At 46.2% G+C, this 18,886-nt stretch overlaps 2 protein-coding genes across 5 annotated transcripts; one reads left to right on the forward strand and one right to left on the reverse strand.

Moving 5' to 3' along the window:
- Positions 1-5,532: 5,532 nt before the first annotated feature.
- On the reverse strand, positions 5,533-8,942 carry FEN1 (flap structure-specific endonuclease 1). Of its 3 annotated transcripts, XM_066611249.1 has the most exons (3): positions 8,684-8,942; positions 7,285-7,381; positions 5,533-6,760 (listed from the first exon to the last, which is right to left on the reverse strand). In XM_066611249.1, the coding sequence occupies exon 3, from the start codon at positions 6,714-6,716 to the stop codon at positions 5,568-5,570; it is 1,149 nt and encodes a 382-aa protein (XP_066467346.1). In that variant the 5' UTR covers positions 6,717-6,760; positions 7,285-7,381; positions 8,684-8,942; the 3' UTR covers positions 5,533-5,567. The 3 variants fall into 3 exon arrangements, with proteins under 3 accessions (XP_066467346.1, XP_066467344.1, XP_066467345.1); XM_066611247.1 differs by lacking the exon at positions 7,285-7,381; XM_066611248.1 differs by lacking the exons at positions 7,285-7,381; positions 8,684-8,942 and adding an exon at positions 8,626-8,679.
- A 31-nt stretch (positions 8,943-8,973) lies between these two features.
- TMEM258 (transmembrane protein 258) lies at positions 8,974-17,573 on the forward strand. Of its 2 annotated transcripts, none has more exons than XM_066611252.1 (4): positions 8,974-9,082; positions 9,219-9,328; positions 10,039-10,192; positions 13,652-16,033. In XM_066611252.1, exons 1-3 carry the CDS (start codon positions 9,080-9,082, stop codon positions 10,163-10,165), a joined length of 240 nt encoding a protein of 79 aa, XP_066467349.1. In that variant the 5' UTR covers positions 8,974-9,079; the 3' UTR covers positions 10,166-10,192; positions 13,652-16,033. The 2 variants fall into 2 exon arrangements, with proteins under 2 accessions (XP_066467349.1, XP_066467347.1); XM_066611250.1 differs by lacking the exon at positions 13,652-16,033 and adding an exon at positions 17,423-17,573 and having other exon boundaries at positions 8,975-9,082.
- The last annotated feature ends 1,313 nt before the right edge of the window (positions 17,574-18,886 follow it).

Genomic DNA, 18,886 nt, shown 5'->3' on the forward strand with positions numbered 1-18,886 from the left:
ATGGCCATCTCCCAGGCACCTCATGGGAGACCAGTGCTGCCCCGGTATCGGATTGGGCCCTTAGTGTTATCTTGGGAGGGTGTTTTGCCCAGACAACCCTGTCTACTTAAAGCCTGAGCTGGTGGTAGTACCTAGGCTACTGAGGCTTTTCCCCATTCAGCTACAAATCCAACAAAGGGGCGGTGGGGAACAGGAAAGTAGCAACACAAAACTGCTAGACACTACTTCCTGGGTCAGCCTGCATTATCTTGGGAGCTCCCTCTTGACCAGGTGTGCTCAAAACGTCGATCGCGATCAACCAATCGCGAAGCAAAATCAGTCGAGCGCGCGCCGAGCCTCCCGTCACTAACATGGCCGTTATGCGTCGGAGCTTCCCGATTGGCCCACCATGTTGAAAGGGGCGGGAAAGAGCCCCGGAGCTTCCCGATTGGCCCGCTGGGCTGGGCTGGCGAGCCGCTCCTCCCCCCCCTCACTGTAGCTGCCGAGGGCCTTCCCTGCTGGGCCTGCCTGCAAGGAGCCGCCGCCTGAGGGAGCAGATCGAGGCGAAGCCCCTTTGCGCCCCCTTGAGGCTGGAGCCTGAGGGAGCGGGTCGCGCCTTGAGGGGGCTGCCTGGCCGCGGCGTCAGCGCAGGTGGGGGCGCTCAGGGCCGCTGCGGCCGGTCCCAGGCGGCGGGGCGGCCCCTGACGGCAGGCGGCTGCGGGGGGAGGACGGGAAGCCCTGCCTGAGCCGAGGCGCCCCACTGCCCCCCAGCCATGGACAACTTCCTGTCCATCGGCCTGCTGTCCCTGGCCATGCTGGTGGGCTGCTACGTGGCCGGCATCATCCCCCTGACCGTCAACTTCTCTGAGGTGCGGAAGGCCTGCGGCTCTCCAGCTCCACAGGGACGCGCTGGGCCAGGCGTCTGGGGGTCAAGTGGGCAGGGGGCTGCCCCTCGCAGGGTCAAGAGGGTCAGAAAATGCTTTACCCAGCATACGGTTGGGCAGTGGAACTCTCTGCCACAGGATGCAGTTGTAGTGCCTGCAAAAGGGGCTTTGAAAGCATGTCCCTCTGACACAGGATGAGGATCAGGGGTCAGCGCTGACGCTGAGCGTCGGGATAGGCAAAACCCACATGTCATTCGTCTGTGGAACTCCTTGCTGCAGGATGTGGGATGTTGCCTGGCCTGGGTGCCTTCAGCAGAGGGTTGGACAGGCCTCTGGAGGAAAAGTTACAAGCCATGATGGGTCTGTGCAACCTCCTGGGCTGCCTCAGAATGGCAGGTGCAGGGGAGGGCACAGGATGCAGGTCTCTTGTGGCCTTGTGTTACCTCCAATTTTAAGCGCTCGCTTTTTTCTTTTAAACTACAGAAAGCTTATGACCATCAAAAATGAGTGGGGTGTATAAATGTTATATGTTACGATGGCGCGAACATTGTAAAAAAACTCTGGTAGATCTCCAGGCCTTGCTGGGTTTCAAAGTAGCTCTCGAGCCAAAAAAGTGTGAGCACCCCTGCTCTTGACCATGACAAGAATGTTTTTAGAGCCCCATGGGGAGCTGTGACACATACACCCCCACCCCCAGCTTCTGGAATGCCTCCATTTTGGAACCAAACTGAGTGACTGAGCCCAACTTTGCAGCACTTACCACTTAAAGCAGTGAGTGCTGCATACACATAGCCCAGAAAACATCCAGAATACTGCTGAAGAAATGCGCACCTCCCCAGTCATCCCCCTTCAGCAGTTCTGTCATCTGTTGCCCTTCCTTCATGTGGTGCTTAGGGCATATGCTCTACTTGCACATACCTAGATATAGCTCTGCAGTAGTGTCAACACTGATTAGCCGAGGCTCTCCTGGGTTTCAGATAAGAAACTCTCTCAGGCCTACATGGTGGTGTCAAGGATTGAGCCTGTAATTGTCTGCATGCAAAGTATAAGCAATGGTCTTCAACATTGGGTGCCATGACTCAAATAAATAAATGCAACAACCATTATTGTAACTGGGATCCATTTTCCTGCCAAATTAGCGCCTGTAAATTCGTTCAGTAGTACAAATAGAAGTTTCCCAATCCTTTTTTCTCGTACCAGAAAAACAGAAGTCTACTGTTATATGTGGTCCTGAAAAGGAGAAAGGGCCGAGGCAGGAAGCCTGGGTCTGAGCAGACTTCTCAATCTGCAGATAGGAGTCAAATACCTGGATGCTCTACCATACAAATTCCCAGCATGCAGGAAACGGATCACCAGGGAGAAGAGCAGTAGCCCAACCTTGACAGCTTCAGTGATAACTAGACCTTGACTACAGGCAGACTAAGGGCTGAATACGTGTTCTCTCATTCAGAAGTTATTGCATTAACCTGTATTCTACTGAAGGTGCGTTTGTGCAACACTGCCAATGGTGCTTTTTTGCAACAGTTTCAGGGGGCCTCCAGAACGAGGTAAATGTCTGCAGCAAAAAATTCAAGGTGTTTCCATATATCTGAAACAGCAGCATTGCATTACCACATCCAACACAAACTAGATGGTTTTTTTAGTACTGTTCATGGTGTTATCCCATAGATCCTTATTAAATCATACTCAAAAATTACAAGAAAATCCTTCCCAAAAATATTTTTTTTACTGAGCATACAGGTCTAGCTTTTGCAGATCTTGCAAAGACGGAGTGCCTCTTTGACCTCTGAGTACCCTGCTGAGGTTGGCTCACCCTGTGGTTAGCTGGCCACTATTCCTTCAGTAATATCAGCCTCAAGGAAGGGGTGATTCTTTGACCCCTGAGTACCATGGGCACAGCTTGAGGGGGAAAATACATTGAGCTGACTGCTGCAACAGGTACCTCATCTGCTTTTGCAGCCTCAGAACAAAAGTAGCAAAAAATCTATCATCACCATGTCACTTGATGGAAAGACAAGTCTTCAGTAAAACAAACCTAGAGATAATCCCCCTATTTGAAAAACCTGAATGTAGCTGGAAACATAAGTTCCACAACAAAACATGACTCAGGGTGGATTCCTATGCACATTTACATGTGAGTAAGCCTAAGTCAACTCAATGGGATTTACTTTTGAGTAAGTATGCCTAGGTTTGTACTGTCAAGTGCTGAGAAGGAAGGCTTCCTGAAACTTTGAACAGCTATTTTTTTTAATCTGAATGACAGTAGAGATGGTAATCTCCAGCTGACTGACTCAAGCTAATGCCTGAAACTTCAACTGCATTAGGATTATGTTCCAAAGTGATATATGAATGCAACCCAGCAGAATTCCCCCCTCCCCCCCCCCCCGGAAAATAAGAAATTTAACTGAATTCCTCACTTTACACAAATTTTTTCAGTTATGTTAGGTGCATTAGTGCAATGTGTTCCACAGCTGAGTACAGAAATTTACCTGTAACTGAGGGATTGCAAAACCAAGTGGATTCTAAAGTCTAATCCCTCACCATAAACAATATACCAAAGTCACATTTTTTAATCACCTAATCATCATGGGGGAGGATACCCTGCAAACAACTCCAGTGTCAGTTTCCTAAAACAGTAATCTTTGTCCTCTGGGGGCATAAAATGGAGTGACCCTAACACTCTAGAAACTGTGCAGAAAAATCCTTTCACCTCTCCACTTTCAACATAAAAAATTATCAGAAAAATTGGTGGGGTGGTTTTTTTTGTATCCATTTTACCAGTGCTGCACCAACCCATCTATGGTAGAACAGCAGTCAACTAGTCCTGAGCCCACAAACATCTCTTTCTCCTACCTTAGAGCATAATACTTTGTAGACAGATTCAGCTTTGAGATAACTCTGATTCTGGTAACAAACCCCTTTCTAAGTCCCTAACAGAGTACATATCCTAACTCTAGTCTTGTGCATGGCGCATTGTCTGAAAATCTAGAACAAAGTTGAGAAGGTTCTACATCCTCCTTCAGGAAGAACCTTCTTGTATACAGAAGGTTCCAGATTCAATTCCTAGTGCGGTATCTCCAGATAGGGATAGAACAGCAATTTTCAACCTTTTTCACCTCACGACACACTGACAAGGGGTAAAATTGACAAGGCACACCATCCATTTTTTAATAACTAGCAAGGCACACCACACTGTCAGTTGGGGACTCACATCCCCCAATGGCCCTGCTAATAAATGACCCTCCCACAAACTCCCATGGCACACCTGCTGACCATTCGCAGCACACTAATGTGTCTTGGCACACTGGTTGAAAACTGCTCGTCTAGAAGGACCTGTGAAGCCCTAGAATGCCACTGGCAGTCAGGAGAGACAATACAGAGCTAGATAGACTACCAATTTGCTTGAACATAAAGGTAGCTTCCTATGTTCACACCATCTCTTTATCTACAGAACTGTTGTGAATAGATTGTTGTTTCAAAGGACTTGGAGGAAAAATATGTGAAAAGTGAGTACCTCCCTCATGAACTATGGCAAAATTACAGTGTGACTTTAAGTTTCAAGATCTTGGTTATCTTAAGATTAATGCACAAATACTTTGTTTGGCTTGCTATATAGGGAGATGTGACAATGCAAAAAGATTTTTTATTGTATATATTGCAAAAGTTAACAGAAACGTAAGAAGCAACAGGAGTGAAGGATGGTAACCACCCACTTCTATATTGCTCCTTTGTTTTCACCCTGGCATTAAAAGCAACACAAAGCTAGAATTTAGAAAATGATAAAGTTTAGCATTTGATTTCCTTATTTATTCTAAAGATAAATAGGTTTTCCTTGTTTAGTCACTTATATTTACAGACACGGCAAAACAAAATGACACTAAACGAGAAGGTAAATTTCTACTTAAAAAGAACAAACTCTCATAAAATGTTCCTCAAAATCTGAAAAGCAGCTTCTGACCATCTTTGAAATTAGTAATTTAATTTCTTGCCCACTACCATGTTTACACAGCTGCCATGTTTCAAAATGTTTTTTTAAAACTCCTCACAGCATGAATTCATTTGATAAAAGTATCTACCAATTTAATCCCTGCATTTGTTCTTTTAGCTGGCAAGAGCAATACCAATATGGTCACCAATGTGACCAAGACGGTGCAGAAGCCTTTGCAGCAATCCTATCTAATGAGGACTAAATGGCCACATTTGATCTATTTAGCAAACTGTGCTACAAATTAGCAACCTTCTTTTTTGTCTACTTCATTAGTTTTTTAGCAGAGCTATACAATCAATTTCACACAATTCGCTTTGACAGTGGCAAGCAGTACGTCAAAGTAGGAACAGCAGAATAATCAATATTTATTGGAAACTACAATTAGAATGTCTCCAAACATGGCAGGGCTAGTAAAGATGGACTCAGTCTCATGCTATATCTGGCCAATAGTTCACCACACTGAGTGTGGTGAGGCCCCCTGGGTTTCTCAGTAGCACTGCCAGCCTTGGCTGGACACTGCAAACACTTAGAGCAGTGCTCTTTATTATTAAGAACATTTGTGTGTCATATGTCAAGCTAGGCTAAGTGGAAGGTCTGGCAACAGCTGTGCTGCTTTTTGACTACAACAGAGTTACAAGCAGGCTACTGCAGTGAATTTGTAGGTATTTTGTTGCCATCAGGAGTGGAAGGGACCCAATGAGGTTCTAAAAATTAAGTTATTTTCCTCTTTTGAGCTTTGAGGTTGCTGCAACACTCCCCTTTGCTTTCTTCTTGGCAGGTCCCTTGGGTTCTGGTTCTTTGCGCTTGGCTGAAGTGATGGAGCCAGTGATCTTAAAGAAGTCATCCAGTCGGCCTTGAGTGCTACCCTGGCGACTCTTGCTCAGCCTTTTCACTCCATTATGGATCCTTTCTTCATTGAACTGCTTCTCCCCGCACAAAAAACTGACAAGCCCTTCCTCATTTGGCTCACCCCACTTCAGTTCCACAGCTTCTGGGTCGACAACTTCAGGCTCTAAGAAGAGCTGTTGTGCCTCCTTGTGGAGCCAATTCTCTGGCAGAGAATATTTCTTGGTATCAATTTGCTGCACAATCTTTTCTATGCTCTTGTGCTGCTTGATGAGTTCCACAGCACGCTTGGGCCCGATGCCACGAATACTCTCACAGTAGTCGCAACCCAGCAATATGCAAAGGTCCACAAACTCCTTCTGAGTCAGGTTCATGTCCTGAAGAATGCGATTTAAGTGGAATTCCTGGATGGGCAACTTCTTTGCCTCGCTGGCTGTAAGATGTCGCATCAGCACAGGGCTACCAAAAGTCAAGCAGTCCATATCCTCAGTAGCAGCTGCATAAACCTTGCTTGCTTTCACCAGAGCAGCACAGCTGGCTTCAGCTTCTCCAGGGGCTTCTACATAAGGAATGCCCATCAGGGTCAGCAGCTTCTTGCATTCATCATTGTGCTGCTTTGTCACCTTAACCAACCTCTTGCTGAACTTTTCAACATTTTCCTCTTCACCTGCCTCCTTGGCCTCTTCCAGTTGCTTCTCTGCCTCAGCTCGGCGCTCGGTACGCTTGGCCAGCTCACCTGACTTCAACTGTGGGGGTTTGCCATCAAAGACATAGACAGGCTTGATGCCATTTTCAACCATGCGGATGGTGCGGTAGAACATGCCCATCAAATGGCTTGTGGTCTCACCTTCTTCATTCTGCAGCATGTCAGCTCCCTGCCGCACAGCAATCAAGAACTGGTAGATACTCATAGATGCATCAATGGCCACCTTCCGGCCAAAGTAACTTTTAATGTCATTCTCTCGAATGGCACCAGGAGCTACATCTGCAATCAGTTTGGCCAAACCATGAATTCCCATCCTGGCAACAAAACCCAAGCAGAAGATTGAATCTGAAGAGAAACCTACAAAGCCAAAAACCAAACACGATGAGTCATTAATACTTAAAGAAATAACTTCCTAGGAAACAGGAAAACAAGCTGTACAGTCTCAGTTAGGGTTAATAAACTATGTTCACTTGAGGGTGCAATCCTAACCCCTTATCTCAATGCTTTCCAGTACTGACATAAGGGAAATGCAGCTCTGAGGTAAGGAACCAAACATTCCCTTAGTTTGAGGAGGCCTCCATGAGTGACACCCAACTGCAGGATGCAGCACATGTCCCATTGGCACCGCTATGCCAGTGCTGGAAAGCACTGGCATAAGGGGTTAGGTTTGCACCCTCAGTCAATTAACATATATACATTTAGGTTAAATGAAATTTCAAAGAAATACAGAAGACAAGCTATAAAAGTTTCACTACCAGAAAAAGTTCAGTTGGTCAGAACAAGTACGAATGACTTGCAGGAAGAAGAGACTAAGGGCCCAATCCTATCCAACTTTCCATCACTGATGCAGCCCCAAGATAAGAGAACAAATATTTCCTTACCTTGAGGAGGCCTCTGTGACTGACTCCTCACCACAGGATGCAGCACATACCTGCTGGCACAGCTGCACTGGCACTGGAAAGTTGGACAGGATTGGGCCTAAATCAATTAAGGAATAGGTTTAGACATCCCCATTTGTCTGGTGGTAGGATATAGGATCTATAAATAGAGTTAAGATAGAATTATAACCTAAGTCTTACTGACCACAGTGGGCTTACTTCTGAGTAAATAACACTGTTTTCAAACTATCTATAAGGCAATTTACTTCCAGTGGTGATGTTTTAAGTTCTTTGATTTAAGTAAATATTTTTCACTACAGTTTTAGGGCTCAATTTTCAAAACGAAGCAGCCCTAGTGGACTTTAACGAATGCTTCTTTTCCCACATTTCTCCCCAGAAAAATAAAAAAAACATAAAATCTGGAGTTTTTTTGTATTCTTTATTTGGGAGCATCAAGTAAGACAGACTCATCTCCCTATACTTATACAAGCTCACAAACTGCAGGAGCTCTCCTCCCTGGAAACCCCAGGAGTTGAGTTTTTTGAAGGGCAATTAGCAGCTATGTAATTTGTGAATAGCCTCAGCGCTTGATGCAATTGCTGATCTGATCCTGCCATTACCTGTGTTTGCACAGGAGGCTCTGCCCAGCCCTTAGTGAACACCAAACATTGGGTGACCCACCAGTCGGTCCGACCTAGTTTGGGAACTAGCACGTTATCTGTTCTATGCAATAAGGTTCCTTTCATTTCTATGGGTCCTATTCTATTCTAAGCCACTCTGAACACAGCAGCGCAGCGCTTCAGCATAAAGACTAAAAGCAGGAGCGACAGCCGCTTTCTTCCTCCTCCTGTCCCGCGTGGACTGCAACGCCCGTGCCCTGCGGGAACAACAGGGCAGCCAGCAGGAACGCTCTGCGCGTGGGTGGTGGGTGCCGGGCGCTTTCCGAAGGACCCCAGTGGGGAGGCTCTGCCTCACCTGCCTCCCCACCCACCGCACGTCCCTGGAGTCCAGCAGGCCTCAGCTCGGGGGCGGGGCGGAACCGAGCGGCGAGAAACCCGCACTGCTGGAGCCTGCACGGCTCTGGGCGCGGCCTCCCGAGAAAGGCAACCAGGAAGCCTCTCCTCGGGTGCTGCGCCCCAAATAACCCACCAGGGAGGCTCCGCAACGCGGGCCGCAGCCGCCCGCTCTGCCTTGCTCCAGCCGAGGCTCCGGCAGGGTCTCTTCCTCAGCCGCGGCTTGGCTGCCCCCCCAAAAAGCCCGCAGCGCTCGACCTCCCTCCGCGCGTGCCTCTCAGAAGAGCAGCAGTGCCAGCCGTGACCCGCCCTCCTCCCCCTCAGCCTTCACCTGCTGCCGCTCCTGCCGCACGCGCCGCCTTCCCGAACACCCCGCGGTCGCCACCTACCCCTTTCCGCTCAGCGCCTTCCGAATCCCGCGCTCAGGCTGACCGGAGGATTGCTGGGCGGAGTCAAGGCAGGTCCTTTCTGGGGGATGTAGTTCGCTCTCCCGACTCGGCCTTTTCAGCCACACTAGATGCTGTTCCAGAACCACCTTTCAGAGCGCGATACCATAGTCTTTCGAGACTGAAGGTTGCCAACTACTAGTTCGCTCTCGGGGCTTCCCTCCCCGCCCTTGCGTCGAGTGTACTACAACTCCCGGCAGGCTTCGCGCCAACGGTTCTGACGAAGAGAACGGAAGGCGGCCGGTGGAGTCTCTGGAAGGGGCGGAGTTGAGCACGAAGACAGGGACGTGTCCTTCCGCCGCCTGTGAAGAGAGAGAGAGAGAGGGTGCTCCTAGAGCCATGGTGAGGGTCTGGGCACCTGCCCCCCCCCGCCGGCGGTGGGACTGGGAGACCCTGCAGAGGGGCGGGAGGGCCCGGGGCGACCTTGCGAAGCCGGTCCTAACTGCGCGCCTTCTTCTTCTTCCCCCGCCCGCACCAGGAGCTGGAGACGATGAGCAGATACACCAGCCCGGTGAACCCGGCCGTGTTCCCCCACCTCACCGTGGTGCTGCTGGCCATCGGCATGTTCTTCACCGCCTGGTTCTTCGTGTATCCTCGGCAGCGACTGCGCCACGGCCGGCGCCTGAGTCGCCTGCGTTGCCTGCAGGGACGTGCGGTGGGTGGGGAGGCAGGTGGAAAGGTGAAATGGTTTTTTTTAAGTGTCGTGAAGCTAGGTGGGCCCCCACAGAGTGTTGTTTTAAAAAGAGGGTCCGGATGCTAAGAAGATTGGGAACCACTGCCCTAGTGACTTCATCCCATTGCAGTCTCAAAGCACAGGGCCTTTTCTGAAGCAAGCTGTCCTCAGAGCAACCCCACAGAGTGCTTGTTACAGTAGTCTGGTCCAGATGTGATAAGAGCATTAATGGAGGTCAGGGATAGTGGTGCTGACATTTAATTTCTTGAATGTGTGGTGCCTACATTGGTTTACTTATATAAAATACAGAAAGGTGAAATTGAGAATGTATATTTAATAGTGTTTCTGGTAATAGAGTTGCCACCTTTTTCCTGGTTCCTGATTTGTTTTCAGCAGTCAGTTATACGCAATTAAGCTGGCTGAGCTTTTCCCATTGTTTGTCTCCATGCTTGGAAAAGTTTCACTCACTTAATTTTTGCATAGCAGACTGCTGCTATAGGCAGTGGGACAGTAAAGAAGTCACAACTGTATTGAGGAATAAGGCTTTGTGTTTTTTGTGACTGCATCAGTGTTCATTGTCTGGCCTTTATCCTATGTTTGGTTGTTGCTTTAATTGATTCCTCAGCTATGAAGTGACTTCCACCAAGTACACTCGAGACATTTACAAGGAGCTGCTGATCTCCCTGGTGGCATCACTCTTCATGGGCTTTGGAGTTCTTTTCCTACTACTTTGGGTTGGAATCTATGTGTGATAATAAATCAGGAGCACCTTCTCCCTGGTAAGACATAAATGTTAGGACATAGGAATAGGTTGTGCTATTCACAGTGACAGTAAGCAGTCCAATACGTTTGATAAGCCTTGTACAGTTATTTTAAATGTGTGGTGTCAAGAGTGTATTAGGGCAGAGAGATTGGGTTCATTGTGCATTGTCCACTGTGGCGCCAGGGGATAGTGGGGAACAGCATTGATGTTGCACACCCAGGAAGCAAGAAAAGGATTGGAAGAACAGGGAGACATTCTAGGAAAGGACAAGTTTGTGTGGTGGAATGGCAGTTGAAGTAAAGCAGTTGGAATGTTCAGAAAGAGCAGTTAAAAGAGATAGTTGGAAAAAGAATGTGGGAGGGACAAGCAGTGGCTCTGAGGAAAAGCTGCTGAGCAGATGGTTGGGAAGGGCTGAGGTATAGGAGAACCATTCCCTGAAGACCATCTGGGAAGTCCCACTGTGAGGAACAAACCTCCTGTAGAAAATATGTTAATACTTACCTCACTGTTGTAAAATTTATAGTAAGATTATTTAGAAGAAATTCTATTGTGTCAGTGTGGTTTGATGGGGACCAAGCACTAACCTGACAAGCGCAATGTTATACATTGTGGCTGAAATAATGTTACCAAGTGGCAAAAAGGGGATTTCATTATCTCTTTAGCATGACATAGTGGCAATGTTGAGATTATTTGGGGGTGCTTTTTCCCCATTAACTTCACAGTTGGTAATGAAGTCTAGAGCATAGTAAAATTAGTGAGGTCTACAGTATTGGATATGGAAACTCTTGTATCATTGAATGTGCTGGCTGAAGCTGCAGCAGTGACATTTGAAGATAGTGCTGAGGGCGGCATGAATAGCATCACCACATTATCTTTTTATGAGGAAATGAAGCGTTGGTATTGGGAGACTATGAAAAGATGGTGGAAGGAGGTTGAAGTGAAGAAAAAGGAACAGAAGTTATCAGAGATGGAGGCTATGATGAATTTTCCAAGTGCAAAAGAGGACAGGGAACAAGGAATAAAGCAACAGTTGGTGCAATGGAAGCAACCACCAGTACAGGTCTACAGGGATAAGTTATGGACAGACAAAAGGCAGAGGTGAGAAGGAAGTGGGGATACTGGACAATTTTGTTCAGGGGAGATAGAGCAAACCTGTTGCAATAAGAATTGCAGGAGCTTTGTCAACCAGTGGAGTCTCTGAAGAAAGATAGGAAACTGAGCAGGAAGAAGACGATTGTAATTATTATAGAGATTTGGAGAAAGAATGGTGAAGTACCTTCTACAGTGAACGCAAGTAATGTAGCAGCAAATTGATGAGTTGGGGAGAGACAGGTGAAGTTGATGCAGCAGGTAGAGAAACAATGTTATGGAGAAAACCCCAAAGTTCCAAGAGGAAGAGAGAAAGTAAAATCACTTACAACTTGAGGAGAGATTGAGGATTTTACTGATTTACAAAGAACCTCAGATGAGGAATATGGATTTAGAAATGTGCCCTGTAATGACAGAGAGGGCAGAGTGGATTGGAGCTGTTTACCAAAGATGACAGTCCTGGCATCTTTAGAAGTTTACCTAAGGAACTGGAGGAGAGAATTTAAGCAGCCAGTGATTTATGATTTTGGAAGGCTAGCTAGGACAGCAGTAAGCTCTGAGCCTGTTCCATGTGTAAGGATGGGATATAATAGAGCAGAAGGAAATGTGAGATGGTGAATGAGAACTCTGTTTCCCAAGTTGGAGCTAAATATGTTGGAAGGTAAATGGGACTGGATTAATTCTCTCAAAGGGAGTGACTTATGTATGCTGGCCTTCTGGAATGCTAGTAAGAGAAACAATTTCCCCAAAACAATCTCGCTGGCAGCAAAGGCAACAGGTGGTAGACACAGCAGGTCAGTTGCAGATGAGACAAAATCAACCAGAATTGCAGATGGTGAATAAGATTCATGCCAGGGAGTTGGTAAAGGAAAGGCCATGTAAGCCTGATGGAGAATACAACAAATGGTAACAAGTGGGTAGAGTCCCTACGGAAAAGAAGTCAGGTATAGCTGAGATGCAACCAGAATTTGATAACTTTTCCAGGAACAAAACTGTTGCTTCTAAGACACAAGTTGTGGCCCAGGAAAAAGTGAATTAAGTTGGAAAGGAGGTTTCCAGGAAAGAAGGGGTTAAACAGACACTGATTGTGTTGCTAGGTGCCAGAGAGAAGGAGAAGGTGGAGGAGGCTGCAGTTGTTGGGCCATTAGCATTTTCTTCTAACTCTGCTAGGGACAAAAGTACCCCTCAAAGGCTTAGGGCGCAATCCTAACCTGCACTGGAGCAGGCAAGCCAGAAGGCATGCGCTGCATCCAGCGTGGGTTACTGGCCAGCTGCGGCTCAGCCACAGGCAAGGGGAAGCGCTTCCCCTTACCTCTGGGTGAGGGCTGCTGGCCCCAATGGGTCTCCTTGGACCTGTGCCACCTCTAGAGGTGGCGCAAGTCAGAGGAGAGCGGAGCGGCTTGAAGGGGACGGGGGTTTGGATCCAGCATAACTGCCAGGTCCCAGCCCCACCTCCGGCTCCCTGCATGCCTGCCCAGAAACGCCCCCTCCCACCTCCCCCACGCCTACCTTCACCACTTGTGTTGGTGTGGGTGTGCTGGCACAAGCGGCGGGGAGGAAGCTGCAGCTTCCTGCCACAGAGGTGCAAATGTGCTTTACGGCACATGCTTTACGACACAAATGTACTTTATGGCATAAGTGCCGGTTAGGATTACGCCCTAAGTGAGTCAAAGGAAGCAAAAAGTGTATCCCAACTCTTTATTTGCCCCTTGAAAAGCAGGTTGGAGAAGGATCCATTTTGGGATGTTTATGGTTTGTCTGGACTTTTCTTAGTAAAATCGGAACTAAAGGACTCCTCAGAATTATTTCCTGACATGGATGATACGTCAGTCTTGTTACTGGAAACTGAAGAAAGGACGTTTTACATGAGTTGTTTCCTTACAATTATGAAAGAACTGGATTTGTCAGGTTAGCACTTGGTCCTCATCAAACCCACTGACACAGTAAGGTTTCTTCTAAATAATTTTACTGTAAACTTTACAACAGTGAGGTAGGTATTAACACGTTTTCTACAGATTTGCTCCTCAGTGGGACTCTCCAGATGGTCTTCGGGGACTGCTTCTCTTTCATATCAGCCCTTCCCAATCATTTGCTCAGCAGCTTTTCCTCAGAGCCACTGCCTGTCTCCCCCACATTCTTTTCCAACTGTCTCTTTTAACTGCTCTTTCCCAACATTCCAACTGCTTTTCCCCAACTGCCATTCCATCACCCAAACTTCTCCTTTCCAAGAATGCCTCCCTATCATCCTTTTCTTGTTTCCTGGGTGTGCAACATCAGTGCTGTTCCCCATTGTCCCATGGTGCCATAGTGGACAATGAGGAACGAACCCAATCTCTCTGCCACAATATACACTCTCTTGACATGTGGATATCTGACTTCTTTACAGGTAACCACTTCTGAGTCAGACACGTGACTTTGGACAGAACTCCTGCAGCATACCAGGGTCATTTTACATATCTGTATAATTGCATAAATGTTGGGGAAACCCTTTGTAACTTTATGAACTTGTACACAGAGATTTGCAGGACTTGTATGTCTGAAGTTTAAAAGTGTTCTAGCTTCATTGAAAGGTTCTTTTTCTGAGTTCTTCATACCAGCATGAGCCTCCTTCCAAGAAGAGGTTCCCTGTGGAAAAGCTGAATTAAAAACAGATGACTATATCCATTTTCTCCTTGGTGTTTGTGAAGGAAATGCCTTGCAACAGGATAAATTTTCACTCTAGAAAAAGTGTGCTTCCATTTCATATTAATTTACTTCCATTAAGCTTGCTGAATGTTGATTCTGTGTTTTAAGCCATTGTATTGCTTGGCTGTTAGTATTTTTCATCAGAAATGTCCAGTTCTGTGCCAAGAAAGCTAGAGGTCTCTATACATAAACAACCCAGATAATAAAGGCCAGCTATAGCCTTGCCTGTACCGCAAAATGACATCAGGTGTGTGCTACCTTTTTTGGCAAAAGTACAGGGTGTTTCAAAAAAACATACAAACATTATAATGAGCTCTGATTCATACATGCTTCCTTGTAGAAAACATTGAGCAGCAATTGAGGAGAGGTGTGGAACCCTTCTAGCATGTTGGCGGATGCCTGCAAATCTCTTAATCAATGATATCAGCAGTGTATAAGTGCTAATGGGGAACATTTCAAACGCTTGGTCTAATTCAGTAACCAATTAACTGGTTCTGTCCATACAAACTGGTTGTATGTACACCGTATGCAGGGTATGTGTGAATTATAGTATAATTTGACACTATATTTATTTGAAGCATTTATGTCTTGCCTTTCCTGTGCCAAAACAAATGCCCAAGATGGCTTACTAAGTTCCACAATAAAATGTATAATGAACAAAAATAGTAAATAAAATATTAATAAAAATGATAAAATCAGCGGGGGACTTTTTGGTGCACCCTGCCTCCAGTTTGCGATTGCAAGCCAGAAGTGGGGTGTGATTGCTCTGCTTTCACTTTCGAAAGCTGGAGGAGCCCTGCAGAGGGTCGCGCAGGGCTCCCCGCACCCCGGGGAGCAGTCCAGGGATGCTGCTGCAGGGACTGGTAAGTGAAAGCAGAGCGATCACTGCCCACTTCTGGTTTGCAATCGCAAACTGGAGACAGGGCGTGATCGATTCACTTTTGTCTTCTAAAGCTCGGGGAGCCCTGCAGAGGGTCGCACAGAGCTTAATGCACCCCCAGGGAGGCTGATGCCGGGACTGGTAAGTACATGCCAGTCCCTGTGCCCCCTTAGCGACGTGATCCTGGGGATCGCATCACTGCCTATCCCGCAACCCTGGCCTTTAAGGGGGCAGAGTCCAGGGCCCTCAGGCTGGGGCATCGCGACACCCCAGTTTGAGAACCACTGCTCTAACTTGAGACAAAGACGGCACTTGTAAGAGAGCCCCCTCAGATGATCTAAGAGAGCAGGCCAGAATGTATGGGGGAAGGCAGTCCCTCAGATAACCTGGACCAGGATGGACCAGCACCTTGAATTGACCCCCCAAACAAATGGGTAGTCAGTGCAGTTGCTGAAGCAGCAATCTGACAATCAAATCTCTTAGCTCCAGTAACCACCCAGGCTGTCGCATTCTGCACAGACTGCAGTGTCAGTCTTCAAGGGCAACCCACATACAGCACATTACAGTAATCCAGATATGAAGTCACTAAGGCATGGACTACCATGGTCCGTTCTGATTGACTTAAGTATGGTTGCAGCTGGTGCACCAGCTGAAGCTCTGTGTGTATGTTTTCTTGAGATGCTCTGTACTTGAAGTCATGCAGAAAATGTTTGAGATAGCCTTTTCAATGAGCAGGAAAAGTGAAGCTGTAGCTGTCATAGTGCAGACCAGTTTTAAAAATTGTTGATGTTGGTTTGGTAGATGAAGTGTTTCTTGCTTCTTGATTCCTCCCACAATAGCCAGTTCATTCTTGTACACTCCAGAAGCCGAGTGAATTTATTTTTTTTATAGATTTGTCCTATTTCTTGACCTCTGTCCTCAAAGCAGTTTATAGTATTGAAAAAAACAAACAGCAAATATGTTAAACTTTACTGTAATAATTCTGACCTTACAAGATAGTTGCTGTTTAGAGGACCTGTGCGGGGGGGGGGGGGGTGCGCAGGACAGTTCAGCTGAAGCAGAACCACCCTCCGATGTCTTCACCTGATTCTCTCTCTGATTTGATTTGCATGTATGATTATGATTACAGGTTTTGAGTTTTCTACCAAGGTTGAATTTTCTACCAAGGTTCTACCATTTTGGGCAAGTGGCAGACATCTGGGTTTCTATGGGCAAAATATACAGCATATATAAAAATATATATTTTTATCCAAATTCTTATTCAAAATTGTACAAACAGTACAATATAGCACAATCAGCATTTCAACTGTGAACTCTATCATTTTAGACCATTGCCACACATATACACATATTGGTTTTCCAAGCTTCTTGAAAGTACACCACCACACAGACAAGCAGAATTTTTTTTAAGATCACTGTATTTCCCTTTGCATACTGGAATGGCATAAAATGTGCAAAAAATGCACAGAAAGTAAGCAGGTCAAGGTGCAGTACAATACAGGAAAAAATAAAATCAGAGAAAGGCTTCCTGTGCCTTACTTGGTTTTCAAAATGCATGCTTCATGTGAGAATAGCTTGGGGCAGAGGGGAAAACCAAATCACAGTCACCTGATCACAGTTTAGAACTCCAGATTACAGTACTGTGAAGAAGAACAAATAGGGAGCAAGGCAGGTTGGAACTGCAGACTTAGCTCTTTCTCTGTGCTTCTGCTCAGGCATTTACTTTCTCCCCACCTGCTCATGTCTCTTCCGCCCCAGCTGCCGCACATGGGCACACCCTCTGGTGGATACTTTTACTCAGCTGCTCCACCATTGGAAATACTTCAGGGGCTCACTGCCTTAGTGAAAGCTACTTGTAGATTCCTCAAAAATAAGCAAAAGTGGTGTTATTTCATTAAATAAGTTTTTTTTGTTTGGATCGTAATATCGTTTTATATTGCAATTTGAGCGCAAATTCTCATTTTGTGTTCTGTGTTTTTCACAGGAAAAAACACCCCTGGCAATTGCTGTTGGTTACCCTGAGCACTAAAATCATAGAAGGCTATATAAATAAAGCAGGGGCCATACCGACAACCACCACCATCTATGTAGAGCAGGGGTGGCAAACTCATTTCATACAGAGCACCGAAATTAGCATTCAGGGCTCCAGCTGAGGGCTGGAAGTGATGTCATTAAGCAGAAAGTGACATCATTAAGCAGCTAATGGCCAAAAATCAGACCCTGTTCTCATATAAACTCATTAACTGCAAATGACAGAAGAGAAAGTATGCAAATCTTGATCATATGTCAAGATTTGGGTAAGCCCAATTTTCATGTGGGCTGCCGTTTCAGCTGTAACACCTCAGCAGCTGAGACCCTGAGGGCTGGATTAAAAGCTTCTGGGGGATGCATCTGGCCCCCGGGCCTTATGTTTGACACCCCTGAGTGTGTGGCAGCTCTGTTTTTAGGGATTGGAGTCTCGTGAAGCTCTTGTCTGGCTTTGATCTTGTTATGTTCCTGTTTATCATAGCAAGCAACAATTGTTAGAAAGGTTGAAAGTATGTACTTCTGTCTGGCAGACGTAGTCTGATTTATCTGTTTTTCTCATTTCAGGTTCCAGGTAGAAGCCTTACTGAAGCTCATTCTTTTTCTATTTTTGTACTTAATAATGTGATTCGTTGTGAGAGTGGACTATAACCCTGAGACACATTTATAGCCCAAAGTATCACACTGTCAGGCTTCAATAAAGCTGATTCTGTGATGAGTTCGTTTTCTTGTTATTTTTGCTGCACTGACTGCTTCAGGAATGAAAATCTGCATTTCACTAGTATGCTTGGAAGGCAAATAAGCTTTTCCTGGTTCTGTTCTAGGTTTAAAGCAGTGATTCCCAACCTTTAGGAGCCTGTGAACTACTGAGACAAAAACTGGAATTGGCATGGGCCACATGCAACCAGTGCCTCCAAGAGGAATTTTATCAGGGGGTGCAGTGCTTCTTTTGGGCCCTTTCCCAAAGGGGGAGGGGTAAAACAGAGTAGGGGAGGGTGGCAGCAGGGGTGGGGTAGGGAGGGGGTGAAACAGCAGGAAGGGTTCTATGCTTCCCAATGTAGAGTCCAAATGTAGTAATACAGAAAACCAAACACACTACTAAGGCTCTAAAAAATAGAAAATCATAGGAAAATTAGCATAAATGTTTAGGCTCACACTAGAATGGAAAGTGTCCTGTATGTATCGAAACCTACTTCTGTAGCAGCTATAGTTCTACAGCTGTGTCCTTGATATAGTCCCTCATGGTAAGCAGATCTAAAAGCCAAATAGCTACTGTAGCAGGCCAGTTTCCTCTCAGATTTTCAGTGTTCGGGAGAGTCCTGTATGCATTCCTTAACCCAGCACATATGGCTTGCATCCAGCATGCCAAGTGGGCAACAAGTCCAGGTGAGATTGGAAAATAAGATCCCAGGAAAGTTCTGGCCCTTCTTTAGCTCCTGGGGTCCGGTCCCTCTTTTCACTTTGGGCCTAGGTACAAATTACCCCCTGTACCCCCCATAGGTTCTGTGTGTAATCCCCACCCCTTTGCACACAAAATACAATTTGTAATAATTAGAGATTTATTAGATGCATTATTTATAGTGAAGATTTGTGGGTTGCCTCTTCTGTTGCTGGCTATGGGCAGTTCATTCTTCACCCTCTTCAGTGGTCCATGGGCAGCGCGCTGGAAGTGATCAAAGGCAATCCTTTTTCCTGAGACTTTTCAGACCACTTCTTAGGCTCTTGTGAACCACCTGTGAGAACCAGTGGTCTAAAGGAAGGAATGTGTATGCTGCTTTTTAACGAGCAGTTACAGTCAAAACACACAGTGCATAAAACAAAAACAAAAAAACTCAAAACGTTTCTTGCAGCTAGCAGCATACCACAGCTCCAATCCAGGTAAAGTTACATTGCAATTCTATGCATTTTTGCTCAAAAGGCATTCCTATTGTGTTCAAAGAGGCTTACCCCTAGCTAAGTGCATATAGGATTGCTGCCCTAGTCATACTAAGGTTGCACTTTTATGTGTACTTATTTGGGAGCAAGCCCCCC

This window comes from Tiliqua scincoides, chromosome 1 (genome assembly GCF_035046505.1).
Source record: "Tiliqua scincoides isolate rTilSci1 chromosome 1, rTilSci1.hap2, whole genome shotgun sequence".
Taxonomy (NCBI): Eukaryota; Metazoa; Chordata; class Lepidosauria; order Squamata; family Scincidae; genus Tiliqua; species Tiliqua scincoides.

Excerpts from the sequence above, each read along its gene's own strand:
- FEN1 (XM_066611247.1), bottom strand. The coding sequence starts at position 6,716 with ATGGGAATTCATGGTTTGGCCAAACTGATTGCAGATGTAGCTCCTGGT.
- TMEM258 (XM_066611252.1), top strand. Across the intron at positions 9,329-10,038 it reads TTCACCGCCTGGTTCTTCGT|CTATGAAGTGACTTCCACCA; the intron begins GTATCCTCGGCA and ends TTGATTCCTCAG.